At 35.8% G+C, this 14,934-nt stretch overlaps 1 protein-coding gene across 5 annotated transcripts in view; it reads left to right on the forward strand.

Moving 5' to 3' along the window:
• LOC115451281 (echinoderm microtubule-associated protein-like 2) overlaps positions 1–14,934 on the forward strand; it is an 87,701-nt gene that overhangs the window by 52,059 nt on the left and 20,708 nt on the right. For 3 of the 5 annotated variants that reach the window (XM_037437390.1, XM_037437388.1, XM_037437391.1), the window contains 5 exons: positions 5,243–5,440; positions 6,863–6,971; positions 8,091–8,231; positions 9,885–9,998; positions 11,176–11,247. In XM_037437390.1, coding sequence (XP_037293287.1) covers positions 5,243–5,440; positions 6,863–6,971; positions 8,091–8,231; positions 9,885–9,998; positions 11,176–11,247 — 634 coding nt within the window. Of the gene's footprint in view, positions 1–1,426; positions 1,566–5,242; positions 5,441–6,862; positions 6,972–8,090; positions 8,232–9,884; positions 9,999–11,175; positions 11,248–14,934 lie in introns of those variants that run through there. The other 2 variants (XM_037437389.1, XM_037437392.1) reach the window with 2 other exon arrangements.

Below are 14,934 nucleotides of genomic sequence, written 5' to 3' on the forward strand. Positions count from 1 at the left end.
TTGTGTCGAATGCCGAGGGGTGATCATCTCTCGTCAGTCGACGTTCTATTGGACTCCACTCCACTTACCATCAGTGGGGTCATTTTACCGTGCCTGCATAAAAAAAAAACCTTTTTACTCACACTATATATTTATACTCTTTGCATATACTATAAGCATATGAATCCGAAATACCCATACATTCCGATCCGAACGCAATACAATTTGCATATGAAAACGCAAGTGGAGTCAAACGAGTATGCACCGTTACTCGCCGGATTCCACAAAATGCTGGAAACTGATGTGTTACAACGCACCTTATTGTTCTCGTTGTGTTTGGCTTTACCTTAATAAGGTGTTTTGTTCCAATACTGAATCGGGGTATTACCATAGCAATCATTATTAGTTAATTCAGTAATTCTTGTCTTTTTTAAGTTTTGGTTAGACGTTATTTTCTTAATTTAATGCGTCATTACTTCGCTAATTGGGTATTGATTTCGTTTTATGGTATTTTCTGGGGTTCTTTACCTTATAAGGAACTAGTTTTACGAAGTTTAAAGAATCATTACTTTTATTGATAATAAAACAAATCAAATTCAAAACACATCACGCCTTTAACCCAAAGGAGTGGGGAGAGATAAAATCGAAGCACCCCCTTTTTTCCATCCTATGATGTGATTAGGGATATCCGGCACAAATTCTAGACTCTGGACTGATATTGGGCAGAAAAATTATCGCAGAATAAATTTCACGTTGTCCTCGAAATTTTAGCGCCATGTCGTACCGCGGCCGCAATGAAACTACACCACTACATTAGTCAAATCAAATTGACGTGCACTATTCTGAATGCAAGGACCCACTACATTATAAAGCAAAAGGCACAAGACCTGTGTTCATTGAACACTGTATTTAATACTTTGTAGCGAACCAAGATCAATAAATTTAAAACGTCTACAACATTGCTATTATTTATTTCGTTTGAAAGGTCCTGCGGCGCAAGTAATGTACTGGACTTACGTAAATTGTTATTGAAAATTTATATTGGCTTGTCGTGGGATGGAAGAGGAAACAAATTTCGCTCCCTAGGGATCGTAAGATGAGATAGTGCTATATAATTTCTCTAGAGGTCTGAAAGCGTTCGTTTATATTTTTTTAATCGGGTTTTGTGAAATTGAAATTTAATCGTAATATTCATTTTATTTGCACGTATTTTTTTTGAAAACATATGTGTATATAATTCCTCATTACCTGGCTATTAATAGAGAACATTGGATCTAGTATTGACGGCGTAGATCAATGTGGGTTAGTCGTGAAGTCCTTTTCTCCTAAAAATGTTTACAAGAACTTTGCTAGCTGACTAAACTAGTCTTAGTACTTTTGAACTACACAATGTGAACACTGATGTTATAAACCATATAGCAAAATACACGCAGACGCAACACCTGAAATAAACTCAGTAATAATGAAGTGAGAGTATGTGCCAAAGCGAGTGATGGCCACGATGGAGAGCCAAGACCGGGAGTCGCGCAGCTCCAGGGCGAGCGACTCGCCCGGAGACACGATGAACGACGTGTATGCTGCGTGGCGTAAGTAAACATAACCAAAGTTACATAGTAGAGTTGCTGTCATATATGTTGAGGACTAAAAAGTATTGATTATTCAATTACTGTATGTATAAAAAGGCTGACATAATTCTAGCGTCTGTTAAGAGAAATCTAATTTGCCTTTTTTCCGCTAATCAAAGGCTTTCAACCTTAAGGCCATTGAGTGCCTGTTTCATAATTTCTAAGTATATACTAGTCGTCCATAAATGTATAAGTCGACCTAATACAAAAGGCACACTAATCTATGTTTCCAAATAAATGGTAATAAAATGAGTACTATCTACATTAGTTTAATATGAACTGTCAAATAAAATTTACTTGAAGCTTGAAACAGGACATTAAGTATAATTATTAGTGTAGCAAACATAGTGGACAACTTAGGATACCATGTAAAAGCGACCTGAGTCAAAAGAAAAGTATTTGTATTGATTACATATGTAATCATTGGGAGCCGTATAGAACATTCTACTTACAATAAACATGAAAAGTTTATACGGACAGCAAAAACATTTGATAAATAATTCATGAGAGAACCGGTCCATATTCGGGCTTGTTGACGATCGATGCCTTATCAATTTCATGCCATATTAATACGGCTATTTATAGATTAATTAATCTTTGTATTTACATAAAACGATACGAGTCAATATGTTCTATTGAATATTTTTTTATTAGTGTTGCATCCGATATTTTGTGCAAACCATACCTAGTGGTTTGTTGCGAAGAATTGCATTATTTCTCAGGCGGGGTACATCTTAAACGTAACGGCTGCAGTCAGTTTTATAGTAGGAGCGCATTGTAGTGCTTTTACTTGATGTAGGTCACTTGCGACAAAAAAAATTACAAGCATGTTACGTCAACGCAACATTTGAATTGGCAGAAAGCTGCGTTTGTGTCCAGTAACTTCTACCCTCATTTTGTGGTCGAGTACCATTTTTCTCCGCAATTATTCTATCTTATAAGACAATTTACTATTACAATTAAAAAACATGTCCTATAACTACTCGATTTATATCCAGTTAGACACCTGTCTACGTAGGTATTACATAAACATGGAGCGAACGCGTCGACCTTCGGCTCAACCACTCTAAATGCACTTTCAACTTGTAAACTTGAGAGTACTATTACACGCAGGTCCTTGGGGTTGTAGGGTTGGGACTTAAGGGGTACAAACGTTTCGAAGTCTATAGAGGTGTACGGTGATTACCATTTCGAAAAGATTTTTTAAATTCATCTCCTAAGGGAATGATAAATTGTATGGAAATTCGTATTTTCCGTGGAAAAATGTGTGAAATTTGGAAGAATTTGTTAATAAATGAAAGAACGGTTTTTTGGAAATGCTTTTATCAGGAGAATGAGTGTCGAAAGCTTATATTTGTTAAAACTTTTTAGTATGCAAATATAGGTATACAAGATATTCATTTGTAAATTACATGTCGTATGCTCCGCGAATTCAAGCATGTGTCGAATTCGCCGGCCATTGTTTTGGACACAATAGAACAGTGCAGCGTGCACAATTTGCGCACCAATTTCGTTGCTTAGCCGCCTGACCTGAAAGTGAAGTTGACAATGATGTTGTGAAACGTTGACCGACCGACGCGAGGCAATGATAATGTCATTAATCGTTGACGACGCGTGAGGACTTCAAAACCCATTATTTAAATATACGATAGACATGTGGAGAGATAGGAGGCCCATTATATTTATTTGAATTGCTATGTACGGTGGTAAATAAAGTTCTAATAGGTCGATCTGAAACATTTGGGAGAGGCCTACGATGAGCAGTGGACTTCTTAATGGATGATGATAGTACAATATATACAGGTGTAATTACTAACAGTGAGGCGTTCTTCTCTAAAGCCATTTTCAATAAACGATTCCACTTGTTTTCAATCTATCATGGACCAATCAGAACGTAGATTTTTTTGACATACAAATAAATGAGTTATTTTGATTGATTCATTCTCGCAATCAGCTTGAAGATTGGAGTTAGAATCGTTAATTGAAAAAGGCTGTAAATGAAATTGTTCTTGCATTACAATTATCAAAACCATTATTGTAAACAAATAGTTTTTTTTTTTTTTCAAAAGCTAACGCGAAAATTTCTGCCTATTTCCAAATAATTTCAATTTAGACATACATACAGATGTCATATTTTTATTATAACTGCAACAGAGTGCATAATTTTGTAAAGAGGGTAGTTTGTCCACACAAGTGTCATTCTGACCGCTGTAATTTTGTAATTATTTGACTGGCCAGACGAGGGTTATCAGTTGCACAAACAATCGTACTAATGAACTCAACAAGCTTTGGTTCAAGGACTTGCTTACGTAAGCAAAGCCGCGTCAATCACTAATGCTACTTAATTTGTGATTAATCAGTATTTCGAAGATTTTATTTACAAGTTATTAACAAATTGATAAATAATGTCTTACGCCTTACATGTGTTTAGGATGAATGTTTAAAAATAGCGTAATACGGAAGATTTATTTGATCATAAATAATTTGCAAAGCGCAGATTTAGGTTCTTATTAAATCTGCGCTTTGCAAATTTAAGATATGTTTTGTTATATTTTATATTTTTATGTACACTGAAGGACAGATAGTTTATTCAAAGGTTATTTTTTTTGTAATAGCATATTACAATATGCGTTGCTTTATTATATTTATACTTTTAATGTAGAACATAGAGGGACAGATCATTTATTTAAAGGTTATATAACCTCTTTTTTTAATAGCAAATTACAATTTCCGTTGCTTTAATATATATTAAATAAATAAATAAATAAATAAATAAGCCTTTATTTCTACTACTTACATACATTTCAAAGGACTTAATATACTTTACATTATTGTTACACCTTCACGTAGTAGTCGCCCCCTCGGCGTAGGCCTCCCCCATCGACTTCCACTGCTTCCTATCTCTTGCTTTCGTCATCCAGTCTGGTCCTGCTAACTTCAAGAAAATATCTTTCCATCTCCTCATTGGTCGACCCCTACCTCTCGTATTATTTCGTGGTATCCATTCCGTTATAATTTTTGCCCATCTATTATTTGCCATCCTACAAATGTGTCCTGCCCATTTCCACTTTAAAGATCGTATCACTTTTATCACACTAATTAGTTTGGTTTTTTCTCGTATAGTTGTATTGTTGATTTTTTCTTTTTGTTTTATTCCCAACATACTTCTTTCCATTTTTCTTTGGCAGATAGCTAGTCTATTTTCATCTTCTTTCTTTAATGACCAGGTTTGGCAACCATATGTCAAGCATGGCAGTATTGTTATCTCATATAGCTTTTTCTTTGTACATATATTTATTTGTTTGTTTTTCATTATTTCTTTCATGCTCCAATATTTCTTCCATGCCGTAGCTATTCTCCTTTGTATCTCATTGCTGGTATAGTTTTTAAATGAGACTGCTTGTCCGAGGTACACGTATTCGTCAACATATTCTATGCTTTAATATATATTATGCTTTAATAATTGCACAGTGTTTCCATTCAAAAAGGCTTTATAAAACTAGGTGTTGCAACTTCGCATGCGATTTAAGTCTTTCCCGCTGCAAGTCTCTAACAGTGATTTACAGTGGAACCGATCCATAACGCCATCTGCGGCCATGATTAGGACCATATTGAACAGTAAAGTTGTTTGGTTCCAGATGAGATGCTAGAGGGCGAGGGCGCGGGGCTGGCTGCGCGCGTGGCGGAGCTGGAGGTGCGGTGCGCGCGCCAGGCCGAGGAGCTGCTGTGTCTGCGCTCCACGCTCGCCGACGCGCTGCGCAGGCTCAACGCGCTCGAGGGCCGCGCGCCCACTGCCTCCACCACCACCGCCACGCAGAGGAACGGCGCGTACACAGGTAATACACCTGTAAATATAACCACCAAGAACTTAGAGATACGTTTACACTATCGGTAATATTTCAATAATTCTTTACACATGTTTGCCGCAAGTCAATACAGCTTGGTGATAAGACGGAAAAAATTAATTGCGACAGTCGATTTCTACAAGTTTTCTTCCTTATTCTCAACGTCGCTTAAGAAATATAACCTTATTTTTACAATCACAGTCACAGTCGGCTGTTATATGTATATAAAAAAAAAACTACATTTTGTAACCGATTAATATGTTCAGTTGTAGCAGGTTATGAAATAGGATCAATACAAAAACTTATAACAAATAGCTGTCTGTGCTTTATTCCAAACTTTCGACTAAAGAACTGGTATTATCGGCTCTTGCAAAGGTACCTACAGAGTCAGGACAGTCCGGCTCGGAGGACCAAAAACACCTAGAGTTTATTAATAATATCACACCTCATTTGAATAACAATTGTGTGACTTTCATAGTTAAAATAACTAAACGAAAACTAACAGATGTAACGAGTACGTAGATACTCCATTGACAAAGTCCGTCCATAACCGAATTATTTCGCTATCACCACAAAAACATAACCGCACAATCCAATGCAACATCATTATAAATTTGGCCACAATTTCGAAAATCGTTGCGAATATCTGATATTTCGCAAAAGTTATTTAATTCAATGTCCTTTCACTGCGCGGCCAGGTTTTTAAGATCTAGCGGTGACTACACGAGGCAAGGTCCTTTGTACCTCTCACGGAAAAATCACGTACCTTCTCGTAAGGGTTCTTGGAAAGTAATGACTAATACTGTTCTTAAAATAACAGTAGTATGATTGCAGGATAACCTTTAGCTTGCGAATAAAGGTTGACGCACACTGTTTGCCTTGTTTGAATAATTCGGGAAGACCGAGATTCTGACTGTCTCCATAGCGTAGCAGTACGACTGTGGTGCTGAGGTTTTGGGTTCGATCCCGGGTCGGGTATTGATATTGTGTTTTCTACTCGGCATCATCTCGGAGTTTGGAATTTATGCCCGACATGGTGATAGGTTCGCCCCGTATTACATAATGGGACGGAATAGGCACGATGAAAAGTGGGTGCGACAGTTGCGCCTTTGGCTACCTCTTCGGTGATAAAAGGCATCAGTGTACATGTATCCAGATTCTGTATATGATATACGAAATATTGAACATTTTAATTCTCCCCTACTGCCATATTGAGCCTTTCTTAACCACGAAGAAACTGTTCGGGTGAAACTTCTGCAAAAATGATCTATAAAAACAAATTTTAGGTTACGTACGGATATGCATTCCCTTAAATTCCCTAAAACCCGAGAAATCCGCGACGTTCATTCCTGATTCGTCGCTCAGTATGAATATCGCTATTTATTTATTTATATATTTTGTTTTTTATTCCAGGGTCTACGGGCACCCCCACGCGGGAGCTGCGTTTAAGACAGCCCTCGTACAGAGAGACGGCTAAAAGGACCTCTAGTTATGGGTCTAGCGCGTCATCACTTCCACAAAGGTATAACATGAGATATACTCTTGGTTATTATTATGAATGGTATGAATGGTAGACTATCGTCTTAGATTTTTTTAATACATTTTTACATAAAATTTATGGGCCGTGGGTTCGAATGATTTTTTAGAAAAGTCAGAGGTGTGTGCCCTTGGGCTTTGAACCTGCGGACATTCGTCGCGGCAGTCCGTTCCACACCCAACTAGGCTATCGCCGCTGGAGTATTATTTCCTAATTTATTTTTATTTTCTTAAACTTTAAATATAATTCAAACAAAATAGTGCCATCTAGCGGTGTTAACCGAAACGACGTCCTCGAAACTAACATTCACATGGTTGCCAAACCTTCAGAAACCAAGGCAACCTATAGAATAAATCCGCGAGGATTTTTAGTACTGTGGTACGCGTAACAGAGTCACCGGCTATTCGGGAAGCATGTCATTTAGGCTTGCCTTATTATAATTCTTGAACATTTCGCAGATTATTTGAGATGGGTTTCTAAACCAGTAACATCGACGGTCCCTACGTAAAGTATCGAATCTGCAAAATTGCATTTTACTGATTCGATACTTTACGTGGGGACCGTGGAATAAACATCGCTTGTTTAGTATTAATTACCATGGCGATAAGCACTTCGATCCTTATTGTCTTAAATAAATGCAGTTCATTTCAATAAAGACCGCTTAAATATCGACAGTCCCTACGCAAAGTATTGAATCTGCAAAATGCAATTTTGCAGTTTCGATAGTATACTTAGGGACCGTCGACATGTCCCATCAAAGCAGATCTCAGCCCTTACCTCTAATCACTACATAGTATAAAACAAAGTCGCTTTGTCTGTCCCCCCTTTGTATGCTTAAATCTTTAAAACTACGCAACGGATTTTGATGCGGTTTTTTTAATAAATAGAGTGATTCAAGAGGAAGATTTATATGTATAATAACATCCATTAAATAGTGAAGAAATACTGTTATTTTGTTATGTTACAACCGTGCGAAGCCAGAGCGGGCCGCTATGTTTGTTTATACAACGTTCACAGTTTTTCTGTAATGTATTTAGTATGAGCATTGCACCCGTGCGAAGCCGGGGCGGGTCGCTAGTATATAATAAACCGTTTGTTCCACAGAAGAGGTCCGCAGCACCAGTCGACAGGCTCGCTGCAGTCGGACTCGCCAGCGTCGTCATCGTCGCTGTCGCCGGCGCCGTCCCCCTCGCCCCGCGCCACCCCCGCGCCACACCACGTGCCGCACCCGCCGCAGCCCTACAGGTACTTGGTGTAGGTAGCTAGGGTAATGGTTAGAGTAGTCATGTTGAGACAATTATTAGAAAATTTTGAGATGTGTTTATCGAATACCCATCAGAAAGCTAAGTTGAGACTACAAAGACTTGCTGCAATATATTGCACAAGTACTTCCAGATGTGTATTGTACTAGTGGCAGTACTTTTAATAGTTCTATACACAAGCCGTACAATTCGCAGCAAGTCCCGCAAGTTTCAAAATATGTATAAGTCAAAATATTTAAATTATAAAAAAATTCTATATTTACTGTAGCAATTTCTTTTCATTAAATATTAAAAATGTGATTATTATGAGTTATATTTATATCCATTATATTCTGAAATATTTTTCAAACTTTTGTTTCTAGCTCAGTAGATTCAGATGAAGAATTGCGTAAAAGAATGATTTATACTATAAAATAACGCTTTATGGCATCTTGCCGATAATAAAACAATCAGTTATATTCTTACCCAGGATTAAGTTTCTTTTACTTCATTACTTGATGTAAGAAAGAATTGACTAAACATCGATCAGTGTACATAGTTTACATAGTCCAAATACGAATCTAAGGAAACAACGGGAGAATGCTCTTCCGTGCAAGCTAAACAAACTCGAAATTTTTAGAAATATAACTAAACCTGACAATGAAATAAAATGCGACCAAAGACAAATGAACATAATGAATGCAGTATAGATCAAATCTTAAAGTCGTGGCGAACGTAACCTTAGCTGAAACGACACATTGCATAGAATGGTGTCACTACCATGAACCATTTTTGGGTGACTGCTTTGAAGAAAACAAGTTTAAAGTACACTTACGTCACGCCTGCAATATAAAAACCTGTTGTAATATATTAGAAATTGTAGGACAATCAACGTGACAAGAAATTAACATAGGTAGCTAAACACATAGAAAACAATATATCAAACGATATGTCATTTTTAGTAGTGTAAAGAAACATCTCAGTAGGCCGGTATAATTGTGTCGAACGGCATGAGATCCACTTTTGCCATTCGATACTTTATCTGGACGCCATCGCGCTTACCATCACGTGCATTAGTCACTTTGTCAGCACGAGCTTGAATTAAAAAAAAGAAGTTTATTATTTAAAAATCACAAAGATATAAAGATTTCCTGGGTACATACTTATAACTGGTACACATTTCACAACAAAATAATTGCATAACTACATTAACCAAAATACACGAATATTGAAGACAAATATAAAATTATTATAATTTATTTTGACAACAGTAATCACATGATTATACTTAAAACATAAAAAATATTAGCTGTCGGGATATGGATATGAACAACGTTAAATTAAGTACTATGTAGAATAGTTACAACATAAAGAATTTTATTTAGAGTAGTTTAATGTGTGAAGTTTTAAATATACTAAGAATAATAAAAGGACAATGTTATGTATTGTAAAGTAGATACAGCACAAAGTAGACGTAGATCATAAAATTCAAATGTTCATTGGTGATGTTACGAAGTATTTAATCTAAATCCGAATTATTGATAAACACACTCACCTCCCGTTATCTTCATTTATTTTCCCAAAACTCTAGTGTGTAAATATACTCGTAACATCACCATTGTTTACACGTAGAGCTTGCTAGCAGTAGTTTATACAGGTCGCGGAACAACTCAACGTCGAGCAACCAAAGCGTCTCCCCTGGCCTCAACCTCACCAAGCGGTGGAACTCGACAGGGGACTTCAACGCGCAGGGATTCATTTCTAATACCAGGTTAGTGACTATTGTATCATATAAGAGTGTGACTACCTTAACTGCCTTTATAAATTTCTTGGGAAATGGAAAAGCCAGGTGAAAAGGATTTTGTTACCTTAAAAAAGGAAGAGGAAAATGTACAGAAACATTACACAGTGTCGTTAAATGGAGAAGTTAGGTAAAAAGATCATACAAGGAATACATTTTAGACTATGTTTCATTCTTTTGATATTTTACCACAAATGCTGCGCTGCAGGCATACGCAAGCGTTTTATGACCAGAATGCGAAACTCAGGGCAATCTTATAACACGGAATAACAGATCCCGAAGTTCAAATTTAAAAAAATATATAGAAAGAAATGAAAACGTGATCGAGGAAAATATCAAGATTTCATAAATAGAAGAAACCTCAACAAAGAAGATTAAAGCATAAAAAAATCCTATTTATAAAGCATCATGAAGATAGAAAAGTAGTTAGTGCTTGTTGTTACTTTGCATTTACACATCTAGCAAACTTATACCATGATCAGGGAAGGAGTAAACTAGATGTTAACAATAAGTACCTTTTTTAACCGACTTCAAAAAAAAAGGAGGAGGTTATCAATTCGACGTGAATTTTTTTTTTTTTAGAAATCATATTTTATTTTTACATATTGCATTGTGCACTGTGACTGCCGTTTGTGGAGATGAAAGTAATTTTGTTTCTAGCTTGTACGTACTCATGTTTCGTACATCGTAAGGTACGTTGGATCTTTAACTAAAATATGTAAATAATTATAGTTGTGTCACTTTTAAAGTACAGAAGAAATGTTTTGATTAGCGTTTAATTTGAAATAATTATAAAGATTATTTGTTAATATAGTCCTATATTAAAAAGTGGGTACATATTAGTTTACATTTAGTGTAACCTTCCTACAAGCAGCCATAAAAGTAGCTGAACAAAGTCAAAATTTCGAAACGCATCACATATTAACATCAATAAAACATCATTTTTACTTTATATAAAATAAAGTTAACTCTTTGAAGTTTATTTCAGTAAAGAAGAAACCATTGTTGCTACGGACTCAACAGTATAAAAATTATATAAAATTTTGATTTTGTGAGCTAAGTTTGTGACTGAGTACATGGTATAAGTCGCACGCACCTTTTGTAATGTCAACGTTATTCGTTCCTAATGTTTATTTTGGTTTCCTAGATTCACGACCACAAAGTCGTTGTTAAACTTGTGCTCAAAGCCGTCACAAAATGGACCCATACTGAAGCACGGGTAAGTTATTCCTGTGGGTTCTTGGTGGCGGTATGGTTGAAACTGGTTGACAACTGTGTAATGAGTATCCCCCTTATTCATAGACGTTATTTGTCTAAGGACGGAGCAAAGCTGGTATATCAAGTCTGTTTCTCAGTCCTGACGGTATGGCAGCCTTCGCAGTGTGTAGACATAGGGCCGTTGTGATTGGCTAATATTGAGATATAACAGTATTAGCCAATCACAACGGCGTTATGGCCCAGCTTTGCTCCGTCCTTAGATAAAAAACATCTATGAATACAGGCGTATGACTAAATGCCGACATTATAGTGTCGAGATGCAAGCTCTAATTGTGTGACATTTTATTTGGACTGAACTATATTGCCTTGGTCATAATTAGTTTACCAGAATAATAATAGTAGAAAAGATGACTAACTCACCTGATTTAAGATCGAAGCTTTGTACATTCATTAACATTTTATGTATTGTAGAAGTAATGGCCGAGAAGCAGTCCATCTAATATTTATTTAAAATTGTACAAATATCAATTGTAAATCAGAATAAATTTAGAAAAATATTGTCATATATTGTAATATAATTTTAATGTCAACCAGTAAATTGACCATCTATGCAAGTATGGTGTCGGTGTAGCAAGACTTAACGCTTGTGATGGTGTTTCGGTTTTATTGCCTGTTACACATTTTTCTTTTTATCACATTTTTTTTATATCTTGGCTTGCTTTTAAACAACTGCACGAAGAAAGGAAGTATTCAAGGTGTTACCGACAATTTTTAGGATTTTTGTATGAATTAGTTGATTTAGGTGTTTGCATATCATGAAACACAAAATTGCAACTAATAAGTGACTGTTTATTTTGAAAATTGTATTTAGTAGTCCAGTAAGTATACCTTAGAATAACAGTCTATACGCCATTCAGCCACTTGCTGAAGTTCTAGTGTCATTTATTAAAAAAAGGTAATTGTTGTAACGATGACAAATTACAAGACAAGCAAAAAATATTGTCAGAAACACCCAACCATTATTAGTCATTACTTCCGTAGTTAAAAACCAATTATACAGTTGTGAGTCGGCATAAAAAACTGTATTTTAACTTTTATTTGGTATAATCGTAATACAGCTCCGCAAAAGTACTTCGGGCATATCCCACCAGACGGCGTTATATTAAATTTAGATAGTTTACATATACTCCAAAAGACATGCTGCAAAATTAAAAATGATTCATATGTACTACAATAAAAGACATCATGGTTAGTTCCAAAATTAAATGTAGTATGAACATCTGTACATTAAGGCTTCATCTTTAATGACGTAACTTTATCGAAGTCTCATCACGAATGTCCATTAATGGGTAAACTGATCGCTGTCCACCCCGTAACGGTTCGAAGGCCGCGACCACAATAAATAACAATGGACACGAAACTCGTGAATGGAAGATAAATGATTCGAGGTGACCTTCAGACAATTGTCAGACATGTGCACGTGGATTATAGTTTATTGCACACGGCAGGGAAATGGACCACCTTACGTGCAATCAACCACCTAACTGTCCATAAATCTACAATGCCAGGGGAATTATGGAAGCGTCACCGATATTTAATGAGGAATGTATATTGGAAAAGAGTAAGGAATTGGTCTAATTTCCGGCTATCAAACCAGAAATAAATTCCTAATTCCTATCGGTTTTGTGTAAAATAGTCGTAAAACCTCAGTCAAAGCAGTCAATGCTCTCAATGAGAACTGTGTTTATCTGATAATTTGAGCAGAAGTCATTTGTAATGTATGTAATATGAAATAATAAATGGCTTTTTATATGAATTGTCAAAGAATCATTAATTTTGACAACGGACGTCTTGATTTATCACTTCCATTTATTCATAGCAAATAAGAATTATATCTGTTTGTGTATAATAACTATTTGTATAAGTTAAAAAGTAAAAAATACTGGTGCCATATTTAAGGTACTACGTTTTAGCCTTTTACGGCAAAATTACCACTGCCTGGACGATTGTAATTAGACTTTAGCCGGCTAGCTTCAAAACGCAATTTGAATTGAGAACTGTGGACATAGTTTCACTGTTGATCGCTATATCGAAGTGATTAGAAAATGTGTCCGATACCCTGCCATCAGATATTAATTAAAAGTAAATAATTTATAATAATATATTGCTTTTTGGACTGGTAGAAGATTAGGAAATGTACTTTTGGATTAATAAAAAATATATCAGGAAATATACCTAGAAAATATAAAAATTTAAACAAATTGAGAAAACAAAACAGACTCCGTCTATCTAATAATAAATTAGTATTGTAAGGTAGGTAACCATTTTGGAGTTCATGGCCTAGGTGGGCCGGCATTGTGAGCCCACGCAATGCAACTCGAGTATAGAGTTTAATGACTGACTACTGTCTAGTCTCATACGCACTTATCAATGGACATTTTTAATCCGTGGTTAATCTAGTATGTTCTCCCTGACTATGGAATTATCTAAGTCCTATCCTGCTCTATATTTTCCGAGCTTAACTACTATTAAGCCTATGTCCTTCCCGGAGTCTCAAACTGTCTCCATCCCGTTCCATCTCGTTTAATTTTTGTATGCATTATAATTGGACGGATACAAATCAGTAGTCAAGGTTTCAATGAAAACAATTTAATTTTTTCTCTTAATTTTAAAACTCGACTTTTGGTTGCCACTGGTTTGCAAAATAGTTAAAGACGGGGGGAAAGCGAAAAATAATTGCATGCAATTTGTAGTGAAACATTGTTTTGAAAATGTTCGACCCACGAGTTGGACCAGTCAGTTAGTTTCCAGGACTTTTTGACTTTGTTTTAAAAATATTCTCAAATTATATTTACACAAGGCCAAGGGGAACGACAGACAGCAGTAATTAGTTATCCTAGATAAAAAGTTACTCCCCAACTTGAAACTGGCATTATGTACAATTGCCATAAAAAAAAATAACTCAAAAAATTCGAGCCCCCCCCTGAATAAGAAGGCTGCAAAGTCTTCGAAACGTCGGGAGAAAACTAACATAATTAAAAACCGCGATGAAATCCGAAAAATTGTTTCATCTCAAAATCAATAAATTTAGATATTCGTGATCTTATTTTTATCGTTGTTTTAAGTTGCTCGCTTCAATATTACATCAAACTTTGAAACATAACATTTAAAAGTATTATTACCTCATTACCTCGTGACCGGATTTATTTTATTATACCTAGATAATATAATATGACCAGCGGTTTCTTGACCATATTTGATCCGCTTTTATAAATAAGTCGACCGCAAGTGACAAATAAGTGGAACTTATTCAAGTTCTTAATTTTCCTGCGTTACGTATAATTGAACAGGGTTTATATGGCGAAAAATGGAAAAAAATGGTACATTCAAGAGTCACAATAATAATTGTAAGTACATAAAATTCGCTTTAGTTACTCGAACTGACCAGTCCCGTGGCGGGGTCAACCGGTGTACATCCAGTAAGGCGGACTGGCTTAATTTTGGCCACAGTCAAGGAATGCAAGATGTTTGTCATTACTACTGCACTGAACTCACCGTAAGTGATGCGCCAGCAAAATAAAAATGACTGATATAGACTTTGTACAATACAAATAGGTTGAAAAAAAATATCATTCGACTATTACTGATATTAGTGTTACTACATGGTTTCAATTGTTCTTGAATGAAT

Source organism: Manduca sexta, chromosome 11, assembly GCF_014839805.1.
Source record: "Manduca sexta isolate Smith_Timp_Sample1 chromosome 11, JHU_Msex_v1.0, whole genome shotgun sequence".
In the NCBI taxonomy this organism is placed as follows: Eukaryota; Metazoa; Arthropoda; class Insecta; order Lepidoptera; family Sphingidae; genus Manduca; species Manduca sexta.